General features: G+C 51.0%; 1 protein-coding gene across 4 annotated transcripts in view; it reads right to left on the bottom strand.

The window, feature by feature from the left end:
• Nucleotides 1–26,178, bottom strand: part of COL27A1 (collagen type XXVII alpha 1 chain) — a 95,464-nt gene that overhangs the window by 51,270 nt on the left and 18,016 nt on the right. For all 4 annotated transcript variants that reach the window (XM_054849224.1, XM_054849226.1, XM_054849225.1 and 1 more), the window contains exons 2-6: nucleotides 8,286–8,433; nucleotides 7,362–7,520; nucleotides 6,602–6,797; nucleotides 4,913–5,056; nucleotides 3,570–3,611 (exon numbers count right to left, since the gene is read on the bottom strand). In XM_054849224.1, coding sequence (XP_054705199.1) covers nucleotides 3,570–3,611; nucleotides 4,913–5,056; nucleotides 6,602–6,797; nucleotides 7,362–7,520; nucleotides 8,286–8,433 — 689 coding nt within the window. The remainder of the gene's footprint in view (nucleotides 1–3,569; nucleotides 3,612–4,912; nucleotides 5,057–6,601; nucleotides 6,798–7,361; nucleotides 7,521–8,285; nucleotides 8,434–26,178) is intronic.

Genomic DNA, 26,178 nt, shown 5'->3' with positions numbered 1-26,178 from the left:
TGGCTGAGATATTAGAGCTATCAGAAACGAGAACAACCATCTCCACATAACACCTGAGAGGAGCAGAGACACTGCTGGGCTCAGGCTGTCACCCACGCCTCCCCCACCAGCCTTCGCTACAAACCCACAGGGATACTCGGAATTAGCCCAGGTTATCCAAGGAGCTGGTAACCCAAGAGGTCGAGGGAACCAGCGGCAGTTCCCCCATCAGGGCTTGTCTTAGGCGGGACAGACCAAGCACAAGCCTTTCATTGACATCTAAATACTGACAGGTATTTTAAAGACCAACATCCAGAGTACATACGTCTCCCAACTTACACAAGCTTCAGACTGCTCTGATTTTAAAGAAAGGATGCCCCGGCAGTATTTCAGCTTTAGGCAAAGGTGCTAACTAGAAATTAGCAACTAAATCTCCATTTACTGCTTTCAAAAATTATTTTTAAGATGGCCCTTCCTCCTAAAGTTTAAGTAGAGCCAGCATTTCCTTTGCCACAAGAAAGTCTAAGCTTTTTTCTCTTCTTTGCAAATGAATTCTCTTAATCAAGAGCACCACGTTGTGATTTGCTTTATTCAACTGGAATGTTTCTTGGTATAAACTAAAACTAGCAAGAAAGCCCTGCAAAGTAAGATCTTTTACTCTGTATACTGGATATTTAAAAACCTCAACAAAAAAGAATTCTTAGTTAAAACACAGACTTGGTAACACACAAAACCTCACAAAAAAAAAATTTTTTTTGCCATCATCTAGGTCATAATAATGTCCAAGCTCGTTTTGCTCCATGTTCTCTGCTGCCACCAAGCATTGCCTGACCCAGCAGAAATACAGTCATGAATCGTGCCACACAGGAGCATCTCCTCCTGATTTTGCACATGCTTAAGCAGAAGCAGAGACAAGCACTTGCCCAGCACGCTCTTCTGCTTCGTTTGGCCTCCTGCTCCCTGGAAGCGTTTCTGAAAAATTACTCGCAAGGAGCTCCCCGGCTGCTGGTTTACACACGCCATAAAGCCCGACCAGTAATACCAGCCTCACCCCGCAATTTCCCTTTTGAGGTTGAAGGACAGCCTGCTGTCTGCTCGGACATTCCTCCCAGCCCATCACCATGGATTCAGGCCGTCCGGCTAACCGGAAAGATGCCACACTGCAACATCAGATTCTCGCCAAGTTCTAACAGCAGAGTCCAGGCTGAAAATTTAAAATCCTGGCAGAAGTGCTGAGATGCTAATAAGAGACCTGCCTTGGGTTTATGAAGACCACAGAGAATGGCAAGGAGGAGGAACGAGCGGTCCCCGCTGCTGAAACGCTGTATTTGAACACACAGTGACCGTGTCAGACCACTCCTGAGCTGTTACTATTTCAGGAGCTACCAGCAGCTGTAGGACTGAATGAGACCGAATGAGTAACTGCAACACCAGTTTGATTCAATAACAAATGTGAACAGAGATGCCATGAACAATCTGAGCATTTTCATAGAGATTTCAGGGCATTTTAATATCCAGAAGAAATCTCAGAAGTAGGTTGAACTGTCCAGATAATTAAAACCGTGAAATTTTATCTCTTTGGAAATCAGTGAGATTTAAGCTTTATTTGACTTTTGATTGAATGGCTTTAGGATCCCAGATTAAATTGCTTTGGCAAAAGCCATTCAGTTCAGTAATCAGCTCAGCCCTCTTGCTCACATTTAGGACAGGCAAAGAGAAGGCAAAAGGTAGGAGAAGTGGCTCAATGCCATCCATGTCTCAAACAGTTCTCATAAATTACAATCTACTCAAAAAAAAAAACCCCACAAAAGGAGTAGACTGCAATTGAGGTACACATTAGGCTACCATAAACAACTAATCTATTGCCTTCATCCACCGACATCTTCCTCCACCATCACCCTAGCCCTCCATAATTTTTTACCTCTAATTAGCAATTAAGGAATTCACCAATATATTTAGTTCTAAATGAACAAAGGCAGGGAAAGTGTAACTACAGACTATAGCTTTGGATCATCCCTGCAGCAGAGCTGATCTGCTCTTCGTATTCAAACTGTAACACATTAGCAGTGCATTTTTTTCTTTTAATAAATCCAAACGTCAAAGATTCCGAGGCGCCTCTGGTCCTGATTAAGTGCTTGAAAAATAAACTTGTCCCAAATCCAGAATATCATTAGCCTTCCCCTGTAGACCCATGAATTCCACCACTTTTCTTGTTACTGCCACATCTCACCAATTCACACCCGTTGCTGGGGGAACCGCTGCCAGCGAAGCCGGCCGGCAAACGAGCATCGGATGGGGGAGCACGTCCTCAACAGGATCCGTCGGGACTCGAGGACTAATTGCAGGGAGGTAGAGACCACCTTTCAGACATGCTCGGGACGAGTGATTTTTGCCATTTCAGTTCATCGTCACCACAACCCAACCCATGAGCAGCCACATCAGCGATCCAGCAGCACGCTCACCGGTAAAGCCTGCCTGCTGCTGCAGGGCTTGCGTCGCGATTAGACCCCGGAGCGGACGGTATGAACCCCGCTGCAAAAGGCCACTTGGTCACACATGAAGCAGAGTTTGCACAAAGGAGTTAGCAAGGCGTAGCCGGACACTTTAAGCCAGGCGTGGGAACAGATACCGTCCCCAAACGGTTAACAGCAACGCCTGGGAGGGCGAGGGGAATACAGAGAGGAGCCCGTACCGCTCAGTAACACACACACACAAATGAATCTCGATTTACATTTGCTGGCAGGTTTCCCCCTCAGGATGTCTGTTTGCATGAACTCAAACAAACAACAAACCTTGGCTAGAAATCCCAGCTACAGCAGAAACAAAGACTTGCAGCCTGCCTCGCTCGGAGCAATCCCTCACCCCGCCTGCAGCGCGCAGAGGGGCTGGAGACACGCTCCGAGCTCCTGCTGGGTCACACCAGCTCCGAGGAGGCGATGGCAGCCCCCAGCCCCACGAGCACCGGTGGGACTCAGCAGCAGCCATCCCTCTCCCGCCGCCAGACTCCCTGGGGAGCCACGCCAAGGAACACGATGCTTTGTGACCCCCAGAATCCCAACCGCCTGCTCCCCCTGCAGAGCTTCAGCCTGTCCCACCCCCTCAACGGTGGCGAGCAGCAGCAAGCCCTCCCCAGGCAGACATCCCGTCCCACGCCTGGGCAGCAGCAGCAGCCATCCAGCCTCCTGCTTTCTCCTGTACCACGCCGAGACCTGCCGCCCTGCCAGCCTCACCATTTCCTTCCCTCCACGCAAACGCGGCCGCAGGCAGATCCAAACGCACCCCTGTGCACGCAGGGCCTGACCCATCTCATCACCACCTGCATCCAGCCACCCCTCCTGGGCTCAGTGCAAACCCTCGGGAAGGTCACCTAAACCCACCTTGGCCTCTGCCAGCTCTGAGACAGGTCGAGTTACCTTCAAACCGTTACAGAGAGAGATTGCAGTAAGGAAAACTGCAACGGCTTTTTACCCAATTGCTCATTTTAGCAATTCGCTTCCTCCGGAGACATTATGGTGGTGAGACATACCAGAGGGACACGGGGAGGGGTGTCCCCTGCACATACCTCCTGCAGCAACGCAGGAGAGTCATACCTGAGCAGACGAGTCCTGGATTTCATTGGTTTCTTTTGGCACCTAGACAGTTGGAGAGAGAAAGAGGAGAAACATCACTGCCTGAGGACCTGCGCTGACTTAAGCACGTGCTTACTGTCGGCTCCAGGACTGGAGAGCGCGTGGCCTTCGACAGCACAGGAAGCATTGAGGGAACGCACACTGGGAACCAGTCTGTTCATAGCAACACGGAGGAAGAGCTTTTGATTAAACCTATCAAATCTGTGGGTGGTTTTTGCAGTTTCTTTTGGTTTTGAAGCTAATCAGTCCCGCGGAGGGGGCCAGCAAGGGACGGGAACTGACGTGATGTGGGGCAGAATTATCCCGTGGGTTCCCACTTGCAGTCAACTTACTGATGTTTAAAATAAAACCCTCTCCCCACTGGGTAAGCCGCTGGAGCCGTTCTGGTGAGTGCTCCAGGCCTACAGAGCACAGCACAACACAGTAAGAGCAGTTAAGAGGAGCCCATCACCTTGCAGGCTCAGAGGACACATCTTGTAGCTTTTAAACCAGAGATTTGTCCTTACTTCTGAGCTCTAGAGAGTGAGTCCAACTTATCCTGAAGCTACAGCCAGTACCTAGGGGCTGTCAGCATGAGAAAGGCCAGGTAGCACTCAGGGGATGACCACGGGTTACACGTGCTGGGAGCTCAGACACAGCGGTCTCCCTTAGAGCAGGCAGACAACCAGCGTGACCTGCTCCACAGTACACACTCAGCCCTCTCCGCATTTACTCCCTGGCAAAGCCAGCTCCTAGTTAATCCCTTATGATCAGTGCTGAACACTGTAATAAAAGTAAAATCCACAAAACTTCTATTTTCTAGCAATGCTGACAAAACAGAGGAGACCACCTTTGAAAGGACGATGCACCAAAGGGTGCAACGCAGCAATCTTGCTGGGGGCGAGCAAGAATTTCAAAATGATGTACAATTCCCGAGCACAGCTTTTACCCTCTCCCTCCCAAAAGCAAAGCTCCAGCTGCAGCATTACTCAACAGCTACTCCAAACTTTCCTGTGTTAAACACATGAGCGCTTACAGTCATACACACACACCCAAGCCTTCTTTGGCTCAGAAACTCTCCCTTTAACTCATTCCCCCTTTGCACCAAACCCATCTATGACTTGAAGGGAGGGTTTGGGTGGTGAAAGAACCACCACCCCATGTGCTGGCCACCATCACCTCCTCGCATCTCAACTCCAACTGGAGACCCAAGTACTTCCAGGCTGAATTAACACCCTGGGTTGGCCCCTTCCTTTGAATCGTGTTACACCAAAGAGGAGCTTGGGCCAGCAGCCCCCAGATCTGTCAGCTGCCCTCAGCCACACCTCTGGCCAGGCTGGCGAAAGCTCCCACGGGGATCCGAAACGGTTGAGGTTGAAGGAGCGTGTGCACGTTGAGTTGTAGCTCCGGCAGTGCTCGCTGGCGGCTGTTGGGTCTCCCATCATGAAGGTCAGTTGCTGCAGAGAACCCTGGAGAGGAAGACGCACAGAAACCATAGCTTACCCACGTGCTTCCTCCAGAGGAGAGGGAGAGGTCTGGAGTGGGGGTCTCCAGCCTCTCACAGCCAGGGACATCTTTACAGGATGCTTTAGGCAACCAGCATTCACTCCCCATCTTCAAGAGCTGGATGCAAAGATCCTGTGAACAAAGGCTAAGAGCCAGCAATGCGCAAGCTTCTCGAGTTAAACGGTGAATATTCAAGATGTGCTGAGCACACTGCAGGATCAGGCCCTTACTATTCACCTCCAAAAGAGCATCCTCCCCTGGCCTAGCCTGAGCAGCACCCAAAGGGACCCCTCGACAGGCTGACAACCGTGCGCCTGCAGGCAGCAAAGGCTTGCAACTCCACCGTCACCTCCCGCACTCCCGGCCCCAAAGCTCTCAGCAAGGGCTGCGCAGGCTGGGTGCTGCACAGGCTGGGTGCTGCTCTCGCACTCCAAAAGCCCTGTTGAAAACAAGGGCGCATGAGGAGAGACACCAAAGGAAAATATTCTGTACAGGAGACGATTTACAAAGAAAAGAACGAAGCACGATATTGGACTCCCAGCACAGACCACCAGACAGAGGAGGAAGGTAGACATACAGAGACGCCCGCTTGTCTGCAGAAGGCAAAACATCAACCTCCAAGGTTCTGCACTCGTCAGAATGCAAACTGACTCAAAAAGGGTTTCCCTGCCGTACTAGACTGCCACCACATTTCCTTCATTAAGCTCAGGGTGACTTAACTAATCAGTCAGCAACACGGCACCACTGACGCTGGAGCAGCCTGACACAACTAACCAGAAGGAACATCTGAGCTGGTTCCATCCACCCAGTGGTCCTCTGCCACCTCCCAGCAGCAGCAAATGCAGGGTGGAGTGTGTCCAAGCTGCCAGGTGACCTCTTCACTAAGTGAGCTGAAATCTTCCTCCCCAGGCTGGAGGTGCAGCTGGGCAGCCCACTATAAACCAGGGACAAGGAGAGAGCTACCCCACAGAAATAGTGACAAGCTTCAGATTGATGACACAAACCAGGGGTTGGCCTCAGAAATGCCACTTGGGCTTTTTCTGTAAGAGCCCTCAGCTTCTGTGTTTGGGGTTGACCATCAGATATGTTTCAACACAAAGCCTGACAGCCTTTGAACTTATCAGGCGTTTAAACAAGGCCATCTACTTTGACTCGCTGGGAATCCTTTGCTTGTAAAGTCCTCAGAGGAGGGACTATCTTCAACACATGCATGGGACAAGCTCCCCAACCAAATGCTTTGCATGCTGACTGCACAGATGACTTCTGTAACCTAGAGGTCTCTACTGCTGACCTGACTGCTGGCACTTGTGTTGCCCTGACCCAAAAGCAAGCACTTTGCACAATTCAAAGCCTTTGGAGAGCTCGCCGTCTCCATCCATGAAAATAAATGGGGTGTTTTAGGAAGAGAGGACAATGGATTCCTTCAGAGGGAGCTGCAACCTCACTTCACGCAGCTAGAGCGGACCATGTCCTCAAATACAGCCCTGACAGGTCTGCCCAGCTCTCACCTTGAAGGGGATCTCAAAGGACTCGATCAGGCCTCCGATGACGATCAGCCCCTCAGTGTTCACTCCCATCCCAAAATAATTGGACCAGCTCACTCTGTCCACCAGCCGACAGTCCACATGCAACTCCAGCCTCTCCACGGAGATGCTGAGAGCAACTTGGTGCCAGTGTCCATCGCCGAGAAAGGAAACTGGGAACCTGCGTGCCCCGGAGGGGGAAAGGAAGAGGCACAACATGAAACTTAGGTCCCACACCTTAGGCAGGACTAGACTTCACCCATATCAGCTCCCAGGGTCCCTCGTATCCATCCTGAGTACAGATGCAAAAGACAGTAGAGATACTCAGTCTACCTTATTGTCACAAGTACGCACTATCGCTTCTCTTCCAACACGGGAATGCTATTTCTATCCAACTGATTTGGGCACATCTACAACCAGTTGAGGTGTCTGGGAAATTATTGGTATTTGTGTCTCTCCCCACTTGATTTATCCCCAGGTATCTGAACCTTTTTGTTCTTTGCTGTTTTCCAGATCTGCATCATTTTGACAGAGTGGAGTTAGGCAGTGACCACCTGTGCGTGCAGTCGCACCACCAGGTCTGAGGGACCGTCACCCAGGTTGGGGGAACATGACCTTGATTCAGCTGAGGTGGCATCAGAGCAGCACTGCTCAAAGGCCCTTGTGGGAAACCTTATCTCTGGCCTCAAAAGTAGAAAAGGAAGCATGAAAAGGCATTACAAAAGGCATCTGAGCTGGAACTTACTCGTAATGTCTCCTCCTCGTGGTGACAAAGACCAGGGCGTACTGGCTAATCCTGATCTGGAAGAGCACGTGGCTCTGATGGCTAAGGATGGTCACTAGGCTGGTGTCCTCCTTCAGCGAGTACCTGAGCTTCATCAGCACGCTCAGCTCATCTGCAAACCTAGCAGAAAGCAGCAACACAGGGCATCCTGCAGCAGCTGCTGTATCACCATGAACTGCCCTCTTAGGACAAAAGAACCCCAAGCCACAGCACAAACGAATTCAACAAGAACAAAAAAGCCAAGAGCAAACAATCATTCAGGTTGTAAGGTCAGGTACTCAAAGAGAAGCAGCCAGGCCAGAATTAGTATTGCCCCCATAACCTTAATGCATCCCTTGAAGGGGCAATCTCAGCACATGCTTAGGTGGCTGTGCATGATTTTCCATGGGACTCCTGTCCCGTCCACTGCTAAGGTTGGATGGTAACCCTCTTAACAAGCAGCTCCTCAATGCTGCCTTCTCTCACCATGTCCAGTGTCCTTGCCCACAGCAAGCTATAGCCCCGTATCAAGTATGGCAAAAGTCCGACCTGGTCTATGCCTCCACAGACCAGTGCGCTGGCATCAAGCAATGCTGATAGATAGGGCTGTGTTGCCTCTTGCTCTCTCCAGTTATGTGCTGGAGCAGAGAGGTCTTCCTGATGGGAACACCAAGAAAACACATTCCTGGAAACGGTCAGTCAAGCACTGTGCTGATGTGTCTTCCCTGCACACAACCAAGAAAGATGGAAGAAAGGGAAGAAGCACTGAGCTCATAAGAGCTTAGTTGTCTCATGTGTTGTCTTCTCATTGTTATCAAATGGGGTCCTAAAGTAGCCCTTCAAACCAACAAGCATGCATGAAAAGCTTTTGAGGACTACCACCCCAGCCCCCTGAAGGCAGCCTACCTGTCCCCAAATGCCTCCCTCGTCGGGATGTTGAGGGTAGCGTACTGCCCGATCTCCAGGATGCTGCAGTTGGCTTCATCATAGCCAAAGGAAACATTGCTGAGGTCCTGCGCACGGGAAGTAATTTTGTCCAGCAAGTTCACTTCATCTGCATTGGGGGAGAAGAAAGAGATGCTCAGTAGCTGAGATACCTTCACTACAGGGCTCTGCTCTCTTCGTTCTTCCTATTAGACAACAGACAAAACCCCCAGGAATAAAAGAATGCAATTTGGGGAAATTAAAATAATTCACAAATTCAGTAAACTCGGACCAAGACAAACATTCAGATAACTTCAGAAGCAGCCAGGTGATATTTTTGAAACAGAATACGTGCTTTGAGGCCAGCGTCCCAAAGACATGAAGGGTCATTCCTACCCCAGCAGTGGTGGTACCTTTATGACCATATAGCTGGGATACTCAGGGCTGTAAAGCAGAGCCTGGGACACAAATGTCCTAAACCACAAATCCTGGATCAGCTGGGTACAGAAAATCCCGCTCAGTCCTTTCCCAAGCTTCCTTGTTGAAGTTTGCCCAATTTCAATCAAGAATTCCCCTTTCCCAGCAGGCAGAAGGCCCGCTTTCAGAACTATGCTATGAACACGCAAGATGGTTTGAACTGGGCGAGAGCCCCTGGTCTGGGCTATTTGGCAGCACCGTCACCTCAGTCTCATGAGGAGCTTTTACCTCCCTTGGTGAACAGAGACATTCCCTTTCCACGGTCATACTTTAATTAAATAATCCTTCAACTACAGAAACACCTGAACAAAAATTTGTTTAAAACCACAAGGTTTCTTGTTCCCCTCCATTCACAAAAAAAAAATAAAATTGCAGACATCTGGCTTTACCCAGACACACTGTTTCTACCCTCCAAGACATCTACAACCAGGTCCCTCCTTTCTCGTCATCCCTTTATGCTGCTGGGCAGCACGGCAATAACCCTGCCACCTGCGAGGGGTGGGGACGAGGGACCGACCCAGGGCAGCACCCATGGGCTCAGCCTTGCAGGAGGGGTCTGGATCACTCCGGACCCACAGCCCCCTTACTGGGAGGGCCTCGACAATCCCACTTGATGAGTCGTCAATGGGAATCCTGCCACTAGCATCTGCCATCACTTGGGAGGCATCCGGCCTCTGCATTCAGTCTAATTCCCACTGTCGATGAGGTGTGAGATTTATTTGAAGGCACATGAACAGCCTCAGGCATGCCGCAGCCTGACAGGAGATATACACACCGTAGAGATCCGCTGCTCTGGAAAACAAGTCATCAATCGAGCAGAGAGCTGCTTTGATTCAGTTCGGATGCTAACACAGCAGTCCCACCACCAACTCCTCAGAAGATTTTGCAAGGGAAAGAGCCCTGTGCTGGAAAGGATGGGGGTCCTGCAGGAGACGCTCCCCACACGGTCACAGCATCGACACGTTCCCAGGCAACTCTCAGCTCAGCAACATGAACGTGCAACAGCCTTTGGCAGCAGGAACATTGCAAAAATGGCACCAAGCCAGGCAGGGTGCAGGGCTGAGCCCCTCGGGGATGTGAACAGTCATAACCCCGAAGTGGTATGAGTTGGCAGAGTTCATCAGTGTCGCAAGTGATGTGCATGCACAGCGTGGGGAATTAATCTGAGACCAAACACAGCTCACTGAGGGGAGAAAAAAAAAAAAAAAAAAAAAAAAGAGTACCAGGAATGTTTGTCCCTTCTCATTCCCAAGCAGTTTTGGGGGGTGATTTCCCAGCTGCTGGCACCAATGGGTGTGCCAAGACCTGCACGTTCCATCTCCAGGGGCTGCAGCCCTCATCCCCCATCAGCTTTGCTGGTGATTACAGGCAGACAAGTGTGAATCCAGGGGATTCTATCAGGTGAAGCACCTTCCTACACAAGCTGCAGCTGGGGGTTAGTACTAGAAACAACATGCTTACACAGAAGTTTTCCTGGGCAGGCTATGGCTTTAACACACAACTTGAGGATTTGCTGAAAGTTAAACCCATGGTTCATGATAACATGTGCATCTAGGGTTAAAGTCAAGCACATGCTTGGTTCTTTCACAAATAAAGTAGCAGAGACTCCTCTCCCCGTGGTCTGAGAACTGGAGGTAGCTGGAGAGTGATCACAGGGCAGGGGTACACTGGCAGGTTTGAACAGCCAGGGTTGGTGGTAGCGTCTGGACCCCTCACCAACCCCAAGAGAAGAATTTGGCATAAAAGAAAAACAGAATTAGGAGTGAAATTAATGAGATCTCAAGGCCCAGGCAAGGGGATGGTAGGAAGCACAACCCATCACAGCCGAGGGAGCAGTGCCCACAGCGTGGAGCACCAGCACACATTGCACCTATCAGCCAAGGGAGAGACGAGCTGATCCCACTGCATGCCCAGAGGAGCTGCGCACCGCTGCAGCCTCTCCCATGGCAGCTGTCAGAGCCTGACCATCATGGGAAGGATTTAGTCGTGTTCCCGTCCCTATGGATGACCTCCCTATGAGCACCTCTCTACACGTTTGCATGCACACAGGAAGGGCAGAGCCAGAGCCAAGTACAGCCCCCGCATGATGCGGGCAGTTCAGAGGATGATGCCAAACCTCTACTGGAGACAAGCAAGGACAACCAAAAGGCAACAGGTCATTTCAATCCCCAGAGAGGGTCAGCACTTCCATCCTGGCAACCCGCTGCACAGTTATACCCTGGGCAGATCAGTCACTGCAAACACCACTCTCCTCTCCCCGGCTTCCCCCGTAAGCCAGAAGAGAAATGTTGCAGTAAACGATGCGCCTCTCGGGCGCCAGCCCTCATGCAGCCCTGGGGAAGCTGGAAAGCAGATGCCCTTCTCCCGCTTTACCAGCTCCAGACTGCAGCTCTTCCACATGCACTGCCTTTTCTTCCCACTCCCTGTTCTCCAGAAGCAGCTCTCCATGTATTTATTTTAGCCACATCTGGCTAGTTTCTGCGCCAGCGGGGCCTCAGAAACGCCTGCAGCAGAAACCCACGTTGCACGAGCCAGCAAAGCATCACATGGGATTGATCTACTACAGACACTTTGAAGACTGTCTTGCTGCAGTAGCTGCAGCCCATGGCACCACGCTCTCATCCCGGGGCAGAAGCTGATGCACTGTGAGGTTGTTTATGACACAGGATTTGGTGCTCAACCAGCCTCAACACCAACGCTTGTACTTGCAACGTCTCCCCAGGATTAACTAAGGGTCAGCTCTCCAGCCTGACACTGCTGGGTTTCTGGTTGTCACAAAAACATCAGGGATTTACTTTAAATTTCAAAGCAAGTTTATTTTCCCCTCTTTGCCTTAACCTCTGGGAGCAGACGTGCTGCTTCTCAAGGACACAGAGTATGAGTACCTGTGGAAGCGATTCTCAGCTGCAGGGCCTGAGTCACCAGCTATCGGAGATTGGGGTCACAGCCCTTCTGGGAGCAGATTGATCCCAGGCAGGTGGATGCTGAGGATGCAGTAAGTGCAGTCACTGCAGCAGAGCCAGAGACAGGACAGATGATACATCTGACACAGTAATTACATGTTTCTTTAAAAAAAAAATCTTGTTTTCTCATGAGCTTTCAGCCTTCCTAGGGCTCAGGTGCCTTATCCCCACAGGCATTCACCCCACTGCCTTGCCTCACAGCCAGCCCTCCCCATCTCCTTCCAGTGGCCATCAGCGAGCAGTTCTGCTCACAAACGCTCTTTCTACCACTGCTGAGCAACCTCCACCACCGGCATGCTCCCACCTCCACCCTAGAGGCCATGCTGCCCAGGACCCCAGCGGCAGGGCTCGCACCAAGCCGGGCTCACAGTCCAGCTGTGTTTGCATTGGGCTCTAGGCTTGTGTCCTTCCTTGCTCCCCTGCAGAAAAGCCAGGCAAGACTGCCCGTGGTGCACATTCAGCATGCCAAACCAACATCTTTGCTATTCAACCTCAACCCAAAAGCCTGCAGGATGGCTATTTCTATACTGGAGATTCCTGGAGTTCAACAGCTGCTGCCAAATTCAGCTTGCCTCTGGGCTCCCAAAGCAGCGCAGGAATCTTCCCAGGCAGCCCAGTGCCAGGGAGACTTGTGCACGGGCCAACCTCAGCAAGGACAAGCACTGGCCAGCAGAGCCAGAGCCAAGAACGTGGCACCCCAAGCTTGAAGTTAACCCGCGGTCATCAGGGTGCCGAGCATGTTCTGGGAAAAATGCTTCCAAGGATGGGGAGTGCAGCAGTCAGTGCAAAGGCAGACACTTACAAAAAAGCTATTAGGGATACAGCACGGAGCTGTTGAATCGCACCTCACCAACAAACTGTGGTGCCTCGTGTTGTGCCAGGAGGTCTCTGCCTCCGAGAGCCCAGAAACCATACCAAGAGAAACAGCCAGACTGACCTTGGGCTTTAGTACAGACATCCCAGCAATCCTAAGCTCAGGCTAGAGGAGAAAGCCAGCAGAGCCTTGCAAAGCTCAGCAAGGGAAGATGCACCCTCCAATTGTCAGCAGCGTTCCCTGGATCATCATTACCTCCACTGCCTTGGTCTGAGCACACTGGTGCACTGTAAGAGATGGTTATTTAAAAGCCTATGACATCTTGTTTGTTTCCTTTGTAAAAAAGTTAAACAGTAAATCCAAAAAAAATGCATGCACCCCTTTTTCAAAATGAAGTCACTTAGAAAAACACACAGAAAGAGGGATTAAAGACTTTACCCCACCACTGAGAAGTTATAAACAAATTCCAGCTCAAACATTAAGCACCAGCATTTCCAGGATAAAGGAGAAACGAAGGCAGAGAGGGGCTGCATACGTCCCTGCACTGCTTGGTGCCGAGGACTTTGTCAATGTGTCTCCATCAGGCCACAAGCTCCGTATTTTCAGTACAGGGTTCTCCTGCCCTCATCAGTCTTTTGGCCCCACACAGAGTTAAAATTCCCAAGGAACAAGAGGAGAAACAGGAAACAAGGGCAATGCCCTGGTCAGAATGGGGACCCAGAGGACAACCCCAACGGTAAAGCCATCCTTGGAGGAGCAGGGTGGGCAGACAGGGAACCTTGCAGAGAGGGATTTTGGTTACCCCGCAAGGCCAATTGGGAACACGCCTGGTGCACAGGCACCCACCAGCCTGGGAAGGTGCAGGGAGCACCAAGGGCCAGCTGCTCCCCAGGGGCTGGGGGACCCCAAGGGTGGTGAGCACAACAGGCAGCGCCAGCCACCGGGAGCAGGGTCCACGGGCGGCCCCAGGCAAGGCTAGCCATGGGCCAGGTCCAGGGTGCCCCACAGAGCACAGGCAAGTGCAAAGGGAGACAGGGGCTGGTCTGGAAACAAGGCTACAGCGTGGGTTCAAAGTCCACCCAAGAGACAAACATACAAGGGGTTCTACCAGCAGACAAGCAACACCCAGCACAGGTCCATGGCCCATCCAGGAGGCAGAGCTGGAGGCAAGCACCCCACACCATGGCTGAGGGCACAGGGCTGAGCTTAAATAGGGCTCCTGGGAGGAGGGTGTGGGTGGAGGGACCAGGTGAGGCTGTCAGGGCAATTAAGGCCCATTAAGGCCCATTAGTGCTCTCGGTGACCAGATTGGGTTCAGCAGTGCTCCTCCACCACCCCATCCTATCCCTGGGGCTGCATCCCAGAGGAAGGTGTTCCTGGTGGGGGGCATCCGAGGTTGCAGATACAGAAAAGCAACCATCTGTGCTTTCCTCTGGCTCGCACGCCGACGCGAAGCTTATACTCAGCTTTAGATGCTCCCCAAAGGACGGAAATGAGGGAAAGGGAATGATATTAAACAACATAAACCATAACAGGAGCCCTGGGAGAGCTCCTAACAGGGTCTGTCAGACTGAGTCACTTCCCCTGGATGCAGCACGGCTGGTTGGGACTTGAAATAACTGGGCTGGGCCAGCCCTGGTGCCTGCTGGCTGGTGAATGGAGCGTATGACCTAATGGGTCTTCTCCCTCTAATTTCTGAGTGCCTTCCGAAAATGTCCTGCCAGAAGTCTGCTTAGGATCACAAGCCATGCACTTCAAACTCTAAATTACAGAGGCTTGTACGTCATAGCTAGAATTTAATATTAAAGGTTCTCTGCATTAAGTGATGGAAAGAGAGGACTTTATACTGGGGCAAGGGTTTCCTGGCACCTCACACCCCTGACACCACCACATTAGCACAGGCGTGGTCTGTAGCCAAGCATCCAAAACAAGACAGCCCTCCCAAAACACCGATGCTCCTCTACTCCCCTCTTGATGGCTCACACTCCTCTACCCTTTGCCTCTTGAAAGATGTTTTTGGGCTTGGAGGTTGTGCTTGACCTTCTCTGGACCAAGAGGACCCAAGATGGCAGCTTTGTACTTGTTTGGACTTGCCTGATGACTCTGCACATTGAGTGGACAAAGTCAAGGACACCTCGGTAGTGTTGTGTTTGCAGGACATCAACTCTCCAGCAGCTCCTCCTGCTTCTATTTCTATCCTAGCATTGCTTGTAACGTAAATAATGTCCACAGCAGCCATCCGTGTCACCTCCTGCGCCACGTTTGTCTCCTACTGTTCCCATTTCCCTTGTCACCTAATAATTTCTTTTTAAGGGCAACACCACCAGCCACACGAGACGAGGTTTAAGCCGAAGCGCACACAGCTTGCGGTGATGGACCTGCATTCACAGGGTTATACAACAGGATTTCAACCTTCGCCTCCCTGCTCTGGAGAGCAGAGATAATTTGGTTTTGACCCAGTGGCTGCAAGTTGAAGGGGACAGATCCAAAGCAGGAAGAAAAAGCACATTTCTCACCGAGAATGTTGTACCTATTAGTGGAAGAGTGAATGCAACCACCCACCCACAGAGAGGACAGAAAACTTCAGGGAAGCGAAACCTTTTCAGAAGAAAGAGCTAGCCGTACACATTGTTTAGACAGGAAAAATCAGAGCACAGGCTTCTTTTCAAGCTCGTTACGCAGATCTGCAGGCGTGCTGCCACTCCTTTGTACGGGCCCAGCACGGGGGGCTCTGCCGGGATGGGGCTTTTGGGGACAAAGCCTGGGGAGGAGGAAGGGCCGCTGGAAGTTGAGGATGACCTCGAATAAGGATACGCTGGCTACAAGAAAAAGTAGGCCAAGTGGCAGAAAAAGAAGAGAGCCCGCGAGAGCAATGGGAGCAGGAAAACAAAGAGTTTGAGAGTTGCTAAACCCACGATGGGGGCTGCGAAACCAGAGTGGCCACGGGACTGGGGAAGTGGCCACAGTGACTGGGGTGGGCATTTAAGCCTTCAGATCATCAGGTCTCCTCTCTGCAAATGCCAACTGCCCAAGCCATGACATGGTGTGAAAATCTCATCCCATTAACTGAAAGAGCATTTCCTGCCCTGTAAGGACACGGAAAGGCTTTGCAAACACGGAGCAAATCAGTGTCCTGACAGCTGAGAAACAAGAGTCCAAAGACCCTTTTGAGGGAGGCGCTGGGAAGGCCTGGGAGGAAAGTTCACAACGGTTAGCTGCTCTGCAGGACTTGGTGGCCTCACTTGGGTTGGGCTGGTTTTGTTGGGGTTTTTTTATAAGAAAACAAAAAAGAAGCCACTTCCAACCTTCCCAAGACATGTACTGAGAGATCCCACACAGCTCCTCAACCACCTCCTTCCTGTACCAACCAAGAGAGTTAACCTCAACCCAAAGCTCCTGGTCTGTAGGAAAATGCTCTGGGGTGCTGCACATCACCCCAGCCTTGCACACCCCTCAGGTCCCGGGCCACACGCACACCTGGTGTGTCTCTGTCCCCTCTTCTCCACTTACCCTCCCCAGTTCCTCCTTTCTCTGCTCTGCGCGTGCATGTCCTGTCCCCTCCGACAGCAAATGCTATCGGGTCAAGCTCAAATCCTCACTTTACTCAGGCCAAACACTGTGAAACTGATGTTTTATCTATATTCACGGCTTAATAGGTTTAGCTAGAGGGGTATTTTTAAATGGATTTCATTTAAACCTGTGCAAATCCCCGCACAGCCACTCTTCAATCTGTTCAAGTCTGCCTCACAGCAATTAAACTTAATTACTGAATTACAGTGAATCAGCATAAACCACATCTGAATTGGTCTACAATGCCTATACAGAGGATTCTGTGGGATTAATTTAAAAACAACTAAAAAACATACTAGTAAAACTTGTGTGACACTGAGTGGGGACAGGTCCCAAAAACATTGGCCCTCACTGTCACTAGTAAATAATCTGCTTTTTGTTGCTCCATTGTCAAAGTAAATTGATAGCAAATTCTGCAAACTATCACACTCCAGGGGCTTGTTTCCAGCACCAGCTCTCCAAGAACCTCCCTCTCTGTTGTTTTGTTTTATAGGGTTGGAAGACAGACACGTAAACACACACAAAGCCACTGGAGAAAAGCAACAAAGGGATAATGGTGAAAACCTCCTCTGGGTGGGATGGCCAGCACCGAGCCCATGGCACAGCCAGAGTTTGTACCCCTGATTTTCAGCATCCTCTTGTGCTGACGGAGAGCACACGCACGTTGGTGTGCTCACACACCCCCCAAGCTCCCACAGCCAAGGCTGGGTCTGGATTTAACAGACTTCAAGGCCAGGGCTACAGGGAAGTCCCTCCAGCCCCCATCCCTGGCTCCAACAGCAGATGCTCGCAGGAGAGGACAGGAAAAGGGCAGGAAAAGAGCGAGTCTTTCCTGCTGCTTCCTCCCAGCTCCCTGCAGCGCGAGGATTTGCTGAGCCAAAGGCAGCGTCCGTGTTAGCAGCCGTCAGCGGAGACTCAACCTCAAGTCTCTCCTGTCCTGGGGAGCACGGGAGGATGTTCTGCTCAGCTGGCTGGGCTGCCCAAGAGATCCCTGAGCACACCCCGCTTGCTTTCTCTCCCTTGTGAGCTTTCACGATGTTTTGTGAAGTCTTAAACTCCTCCTAAGGCAGAATGGGATGGTTTGTTAAAATCTCAGCAACACGTTGTGGGGGGAGCAAAGCTACAAGCAGCACAGCAGCAGCCCCTTCACAGGCTACGCTCTCCGAGCAGCGGTAGGGAGGGAGGTGGAAGGGTTTGGTTCAGCTCCTAACTCTCCTGTCTTCACCAAATGACAGGAGGATCAGCAAAATACACACCAGAAGCTACAAAACTGAAATGAAGAGGTAGAAGTGAGCGAGGCAGAAAGATGTCTTGCAAAAGGAAATGCAATTTCAGAGTTTTGAATGAAGCAGCACTTCGATGGGAAATATCTACTTTTCAAATACCTCGGTCCCCTTCTCCATTACAAGTTGATCTTCACAAATGTTTCTCCAGCTTAACCTCCCATTGCCTTAGACGAGTTATTTTAAAGTCTGGCTGAGGTTCAGCTCGAGCTATTATTTCAACAATGTTGAAAGTGTCTTGAGTAACAAGGGAAACGGTCGGGTTAGTATTATCTTCTGCTGCAGACATACACATCTGGGAGAGATTACAGCCTGAGAAAATAAAAATAAATACGTCCACAGAGCCCATCCTGGGAATTCCTCTCATTTCAGCAAATAAGGGCTTGGTGCACCCCAAAACCAAACCTTTCCTCCAAACTCCCCTACTCCCGCTCCTTCCACTAGTGATGAATTGGTCCATTTGGTTTAGTCTAACGGCGATTTTAAGCTGTACGTATAACGTCACCCAAGGCTGAGAAACCAAAGCTTACACCTGATATCGCTGGCGATGTGCAAGGCAAGCCAGATCTAAGGCGATACGCCCAGATGTGACTCCCGGTGAGAGGCAACCAGAAGAAGTCTGATCGTGTGCCAGCAGCCACCCGTCACACCGCGACAAAGCACACGTTGGCTCGGGATCTCTGCGGCTCCTATTTTCCACGTTATAGTCAAAGTATCAAAAAACTGCGGGAAAGTAGCGGCAGTAAAACAGCGCAAGGTCCTTTGTGCTTTCAGAGCCAGGGCACCTCACGTTCAAACACCGACGCTGCCTCATCGGGTCAGACAGCGGCACCCACGAGTGCAGCTTCGTTCCTGGTAGCGGTCACAACCGCAGGGAGCAACAGCGGATCCGCCCAGCTGGCGTAAAAAGGAGCCTCAGGATAACAAATCCGTGCAGACCGTGCCCACGAGCATCCGCACAGCATCCACGCGGGAGCAGGGCTTGTGCCGTCCCCAGCGGTACACGCACGTCCTCGCCGACCGAGATCCCCAGGAAAAACGCCAACCGAACACAATATATCCAAACCGCTGCTGCTTCCTAACCTGCGCTGCTCGAGCACATCTACCTACGTAGTGGCTCACCCTGATGATTCAGCCCGTTCCCCAGGTTTTCATTTCCTTTTCCACATGATCACAGCTAAATCGATTTTCCTTTTGCACAGGTGAAGAAATGAAGCAGAGCTAAAGTTGGGAGGCACTGTGAAGATATGTGTTGAGATAAGTAGGATGCACATGTGCATATCCTAGTCGAAGGAAAGAGCAATAAAAACCAAAGTTTTTAATCTCAGCATTGACCAAACCGATTGCTATTTTCTTCACTGCAGCCAAAAAAAAAATCAGAGGTAGTTTTCCCTACCCTGGCTGATTTTCACCTCTCAAACTCTGCTGCCAGCAGACCCGAGGGGCAGGAGTCTCTGGCAGAGCTAGAGAGGCGCAGGCAGAAGGGCAACCCCCGTACGAGCCAGCGATATCCCGACAGCGTCCTTCCAAAGCTTTCACCTTCCGCGTGCTCGCGGGTCCTCTGCCGAGCTGCCTGCTCCGCTCCTAACATCAAGCCCTGGCAATCGCAACCCCCTCCTCCTGCTGGGTCTCACCGGATTCACCACAAACTGTTTTATCAACCTCCCTGCAGTGGCCCAGAAGACTAACTGGCCAGAGGAAGGTGAGGGAGTCAAGACAGCTTCATTTTCCAAATTTGCTAAGAGCCGATGACTTCACTCGGGGAGAAACCATCTAAAGGTTTGGCTCAGGTCACTCCCGCCTCGCTCGCCTGGGCATTAGCTTGTTATTGCATCCCTGCAAGAGGAGCTGCAGGATGGGCAACGATCCTACCCAGAATTTACTGTGCCCTTGGCCTCGCGCCCTCCAGCCCCATCACACGCTTACGCGCCCACAGAGCTGGCAAATTCACACTCGGATCAGTTTTGACTTGTACAAATTCACAAATTCAGGGATGACAAGACGCTGGAGGAGCAAACCGCAGAGGCTTTGAGCACGAGACCCCAGCGTTTGCGATGGTAGATCGTGCCCCAGCCAGAAACCCCTCGGGGGGGCAGGAGGAGGACACCTGGTTCCACGTTTAAAGCTGTGTTTGCAGCACACCAGCCTGCAGAGGAAACCTTGAAACCGTGACTCCGAAGTAATCCACGGTCCCGAAAGCGCAGGGCAAACATGACAGCTACCCCCACGAAGCGGGATGCACACCAGCACTGCCCGTCCCGCGGGCCCAGCTTTGGAGAGAAGCTGGCACTCAGGGAAGGAGCTCGAGGGCAAAAGGCAGGGGACACGCAGGGGACACGGGGCCGGATGCAAGGCTGCCAGGGACACGCTCCCGTGCTGTGCCAAGCACGACGGGCAGAGAGCCAGGGCCCCAGCCATGGCCGGGCTCCCGGGCACGGTCTGCTGCCTGCCTGGCAGCGAAGGGACCAGGGATGCTTCACAGGAGCTCGCTGGAGACGCGAGGTCCCGACTGCTGGCAGGGAAAGGCAACTCCTGGCTGTTTTTCTCGAAAGCTTGGGGTCTAATGCAAGAGACTCCCTGTTGCACAAGTGTCTGGCAAACCTGCTCCCTCTGTCCAAACCCATCCTAACTCAGGGAAAGTCTTTCCTAGCCATGCCTTCGTTCTGCAAGGTCGATTTTCCCCTTGAAAAGAACAGTTACAGGTCAGTGCACGGTTTACCTTAGCTAAAATACAGCCGCTTCATGCTGCAGTTCATCACTTTGGAGACACTGGCATTCCGTGCAAAGCAGCAAGGGTCCCAGGCTGAGGGAGAGGTGACAGACAGACACTGCTCCCATGAGCCCACGCCTGCCCCAGCCTGCGGGAGCCGGACCTGCCTGAGCTGAGCTTTGCCATCGCGCCTTGCAAGTGCCTCTGCCGGCTCCTGTTACTCAGCAAATGACTAATGCCCGAACCAAAATTAGTACAGTGCACTCAATTACAGGGAAAGTTTTCCACTGCAGGCAAGCGAAGCACACGGCGCTTTGCGGGGATCTATTTCTGCTTCCTTCACTTTCAGATATGCTGTTGCAAGGGTCTGACCTGGTGTTAAAATTCATCTGATCAGCAACGATGTTCTGGAGGTTGTATCTAGCTACCATGCATCGTCTGCCCCAGGGGACCTGCAGAAACAAAGAGGAACGAGAAAGAAGCACAAGAGCCTCCTCATGCACCAGCCAGCGCCAGCACAGCCTGGGGCAGAGCGGGACGGGAACAGCAGTCCTGACCTTCCCCGCATGCTCCCTGCAACACAGCTCACAAGAATAAAGAAAAAGTTAAAAATGAGTGTTTCCCAGACTAACAAGCTGACATTTCGCAGCCAAAAAGCATTCTGATTTTCACCTCGGGCAAAACATGTGCAGGTTTGTGACTCATTCCACACTCACGGCTGCCAATTTTCCTGCACAAACTATTGAATTGTTGCGGTTTCAACCTTTACTCAACTCCTGAATGCTCCTCCAAGTTCTTTATGCTCGGCATTTCGCAGAGCTACTCACCTCCCACCTCTCCCACTCTGCTGGTATTTTTACACCCAAAGAATCTTTGGGTGTCTGTGAGCCTTCAAGTTTTATTGCAAGCTGCTCGACGCCATGAGCTCACGATTTCCTTCACATGGAGAGAAGCTGTCAAACCCCAAACTGTGCTGGAGGCATCGATTCAGCACCCCCCAGGAGGGGCTGACCCTCTCAGCACTCCCTCGGCAGACCTTCATCCACCATGGCCGGATCCTGGGCAGAGGGCGTGAGGATGACCATGGACGTTCCACTGGGACTGAAGAAGCCTCCTGCAACTTCATTTACGGATGAGGTCCCAAGGAGGACACGATCAGGACATGGGCACAGGTCAACCTCTACAATGGAGATATCCACCCCTGTTTTCTCCCCAGGGTTCAAAATCATCTTCCTCCCTGTGAAAAGCATCCTGCCCAAAGGTTGGTCCATGCCCACTCCTGTATCTTCTACGTCTAAAGCTGCATTGGAGCATCCTACCCACTAATAATCTCTTCCCAGCTCAAATTAGGTTTTCCTTTCTCTCCATTTCTTTACTAACCTAGAGAATTTCCCAGGGAGAAAAACAGAGTTTCCTATGCAGAACAACTCATCAAAAAACAGTTTTCAAGCCTTTTTATTCATCACAAGTAAAGCTGAGAAAGGCAGAGGTCCCACACGCTCACCCATGCACGCTGCCCCTGCACAGCCCACCTCAGATAACAGTGCAGATTTTGGGAAAGCCTCAGACACAGAGTTGACAAGTCTTGTTTTAACAGCAGGGATGTATCTGCCTTGCAAAAAAAAAAAAAAAAGATTAAAAAAAAGGTGCTCTTCATTTCTCCCGCTGCCTTTGAGCAGGGGAAAAACACATTCATTAGAGATGCACCACTGCTCTGAACAGACGACACTGAGAAAATGCTGGATTTGGGATGTGGGGGAGGTCTCAGGGTTAAACGAAATTGCTGGAAAGAAAATGGTGTCAAAAAAAAATGAAGGAAAATAAGCCATTTGGAGTCAGCCTAGAAACGAAGGGTTTCATCTTTGTCTGTGGATGAGTTACCTCCTTCTTTTTTCTTTTATTCAGTGCAAGTTAACTTTAGTTAACTGAAACACAGACAGCTGATTAGAAACCAAAAGCGAAATTTTGTTTCTAAAGCCCTGAGACGTCAGGACATTTCCAAAACCAAAACAACCCCAACAAAATAAAACAACCAAACCCAAACTTTCTTTGCAAATCACCAGAAAACCAACTGTTTTAATGGGTTTGACTTTCACTCTCACTTCCCGATTTGAAATTATTCGCCCAATTAGACCCAGTTTCACAAGCCCTGCTCCATCCACCCCCTTTCTCACCACATGCACCAGGTCACCAAGCAACACCTCTCTACTACCAGGCTCCACCAAGTCCATCGAGGTCCATCAGAGCAGATCCTCAAGCTCTCCCTCCCTCAACTTCATTCTTCCTTTACCTTGAAGCAGCCAACCGGAAGAACATCCCCAAGTATATTTTTCCTCTGTGTAGACATATCTTCTGGTTTAGTGCCTCAGCACCATGTCTGATAACCTCTGTGGCAAATCATGGAATCTTAAGGTTGGAAAAGACCTCTAAGATCATCAAGTCCAACTGTCAACCCAACACCACCATGTCCCAAAGCATCTACATGTTTTTTTGAACACCTCCAGGGATGGTGACTCTACCACCTCTCTGGGCAGCCTGTTCCAATGCCTGACCACTCTTTTGGTGAAAAAATTTTTCCTAATATCTAATCTAAACCTCCCCGGCACAACTTGAGACCATAAAATACTTGGCTGCATCTCTATTCCACTTCACTTGTAAATCACCTCCAGCACAACGTACCCTGGAGTGGTCAAGAGGACCACCCAAATTACCGTCTTTATAGACACACACAGGTTAGAAGACACCAGAACTCCTCCGGTATGAACTTTACCCATAACCCACCCTGGTATCTGTTCAGCTTCACTGAAGTGAGCAGTGCACTCTACTACTGCCCTGCCACCTCTATTCAATGATGAGAAAGGAGAAGAAAAGCTGCACCCGTGAGCTAACTTCCCAGACTGAAAAAGAATGGTTTGCTAAACTAAAACAATATATCACATACCGCTCCAAAATTGCCAGGAATTATTTTTTAAGCCATATATTGTATCCAATATCACAATGGGAGAAATCCTTCTGGTGGAAGGTTTCAAGGTTTCTCTTTCCAAGACATTAAAATGTCCCCAGGTTGTGAAGGGCAATCCTTACCACCTGGTCTTGCATCTTACTGCCAGCAAGTAAGATAGCCACAACAAACTGCAGAGCAGCGGGTCTCACACGGTTCCTGGGAGCGACCCTCCAAAGGGTCTGGGCTTTGCGAGCTGCTGAAGAAATCCCTGTTCTGGGCAACCTGGAACTAGCAGCAGTGAAGCTCAAGGTCTCAGTCAACATGGACCAGCTTCTGTTGGCAAAGTGGGAGCAGGGTGAGGAAGGTAGGTAAGAAGGGAAAAGGTTTATTGCTGGAACAGGGCTGGTCAGGGCAGTCTGCTGACCCATCTACACTGGTACGTCCATCAAGGCACCGTGTGGAGGAGCTGGTGTGGCAGGACATCTTCAGGCACCCGCACAGCATCTCCGTGGGACAGGCAAATCCCTTGCACAGCTCCTGGACCAGGGTCAATGTCCAGCGCCCACAGCTGACTCGGGAAAGGCAACCCCCCATTTCCCAGCCCTAGGCTCCACCACTTTTTCTTCCCAGGCATACGCTGCAGAAGCCCAGAACAGATGTCCAGCACAGGCACAAGCAGCCAAAGCATCTGACAACAGCACCTTGTGGAGAGCACGGTCCCAAGGCAGGAGAGAAACTGGGATCCCACCAGACCTAGATCTCCTACGCTTCCAAAAACCCTCTCCACATCTCACTTGTGATCTCCTTAGACATGGACAACCCCTTGCCACAGCGCAGCTCTGCTCCTCCAGGTGCTCCCAAAAATACCCCTAACGAGGAGCACCAAAGGTACAACAAATACTTCTCTGAGGCTGGCGTGCTGCAGACACCGCGGGGTGGTTGCTCTCGCTCTCCACACCTGCATTTCCTAAGGGCAGAGAACATTGCTTTCCTGTCTAACTCCAGCGATACCTGCTAGATTTATTCCGATTGCGACGTGCAGATCGCTGCGAGCACAACTCTCGCAGGGCTCCTCCAAACTAACCGGGTGAGTTTATTTTCAAGTCCTCACGTTCAATGTCCTAGAGATCGCTGTCGCAGTCTCCCACGCTGGGCTCACAGCGGTGCTTCCAGCCTTTGCAGCGCACTTCAGCGCTCTGTGAGCAGCGGGACTACACGAAGAAGTGACTTTCCTCCTTTTTTTTTCTAGTTTGGAAGTGAAGCAAACAAAAAATAATGTAGAAATTGGAGTTGGCTTGAACTGCTGTACCTTTTACACCAAACCTCCAGCAAAATAAATACTTTAAGGAATCAGCTCAGCCCTACATACTAGATTGTATTAATTCACTATAAAATCTGAAAAACATAGGGCCAAATCACAGACCTACAAAATGAATGGAGCCGTTCCCTCCCTGCCACAGCCCAGGGAAGAGGACGCTGCCTTAAGGTGTGGGACAACCAACATTAAATACCTCTTTTCCCTAAAATATTCGATTCCTACATTTCAAGAGCCTGCCTTACCCTCCTGTCATGACTGCCTTAAGGGACAGTGAGACAGACTGCAGGCAGCTACGATGCATGGTGAAGTGCCAGTCCCTCCTGGAGAAGGAGCAACGGGCAGTTCCTTTTCCACAGAAAGCCACAGAGGAAGGAGACACGACCACCCGTCCTGGTTGAGGTCTATGGAGCCCCACGTCACGGCATTCAGCAGCAAACTGTCGATCATGCTAAAGAGAAACCCTGGCTGGGGTGGGGGGGGGCTCCTTGAGGAGCTACAGATGAAGCTTTGCTCTGCTTGACTGCAGCAGGAGCTAAAAAAGCAACAAATCCAAACACAACAGCAACCGTCACCCGGAGATGTCAGTAATCTCCTGATTATTGCACTGTGCTTTCAGCAAGCAGTTCTTGTGCTGCCTTTGATATGGCAATTGTTGATGTTACAGGCTTCAGCAGAGACAACTACTCTTTTACGCGCTTAACCCACTTTCAGGTTTGAGATCAGAAGAAAAATTTACTCATTTATCCAAGCAGAGCACCATGCATCCCTTTATGCTGTGGAAAACCTTGATGCCCATCCCTTTCTTCTGTAGAGCAGCAGTAATGGACCAAGACCTCATCGTTCCAACCCACGCACGACCCCACCAAACAGTGGCCTCCTTCAGGCTGCTTACGAGTCAGGGCTTGAACTGCACGAACCTCTGCTCTCTGCAGCAACATCTGTACACTGGTATTAAGAAAGAAAGAAAAAAAAAAAAGAGGAGCAGTTAATAGGAGCAGTTCCTGGTCAGGCAGCTCAAGCCCTCTCCAAGCAGGGAGGGAGGAGCAAGGACAGTCCCACGCTGGTTCTGCACATCAGCCGGGCTCTGCCTGTTCCATCAGGCCATTTATCTCGGTTACTTCCAGTCCTATTCTGCTTCAGATCAGCATCCCCAACCCGCTTGGCCTGGGCCCCGTGGGAATTCCAGTAAAGGCCAGCAAGGAATATAAAAATGAAAGAAAACCACATTCAGGGAGATTAAAGCAGAGAAAAGGCAGCTGTGTGCTGTGCAAAGGAGCAGGGCTCATTTTCCTGGGGGAGCGCTCGGGGTGCTCAGTGCTCGGCCAGCACCGGCCGGGAGGGCACCTCGCTGCTGCAGCCAGGTTTGAGCAAAGGAGTTATCCCACTGCTGGGGGAGACGTGCGTGTGCTGCACGTGTACGCCGCGAGCACAGAGCACGCCTACAAGCCAGAGCACGTCTGCCACCACGCCGTGAGCCACAGTCACACGGAGGAGGGAGTCCAGGGGCGCCTCTGTCATGCAAGAGTCACAAATCGGGAGCAAGTCTCCACGCAGATTATGAGAAGCTGCTTGAAAATTAGCTCTGCCACCCTTGCACCTCTTTAACGTGCAGTGAGGACCTCCATGCAGAGAGGAAGGCTGAAGAGGGCTGGCTCCCCTGGGACAACGTCAGTCCGTACTCTGCCCAGCTGCAGCAGAGACATGTTCACAACGTGCTTCTGCAAACTCCTTCTGAAGGGGGAAAATTAACACAGCAAATAATAAAAAACCCAAATGCACAAGTTATTTTAATTAGG

The sequence above is a fragment of the Grus americana genome, chromosome 20 (assembly GCF_028858705.1).
Source record: "Grus americana isolate bGruAme1 chromosome 20, bGruAme1.mat, whole genome shotgun sequence".
Taxonomy (NCBI): domain Eukaryota; kingdom Metazoa; phylum Chordata; class Aves; order Gruiformes; family Gruidae; genus Grus; species Grus americana.
This window is presented reverse-complemented; position numbering and strand designations above follow the sequence as displayed.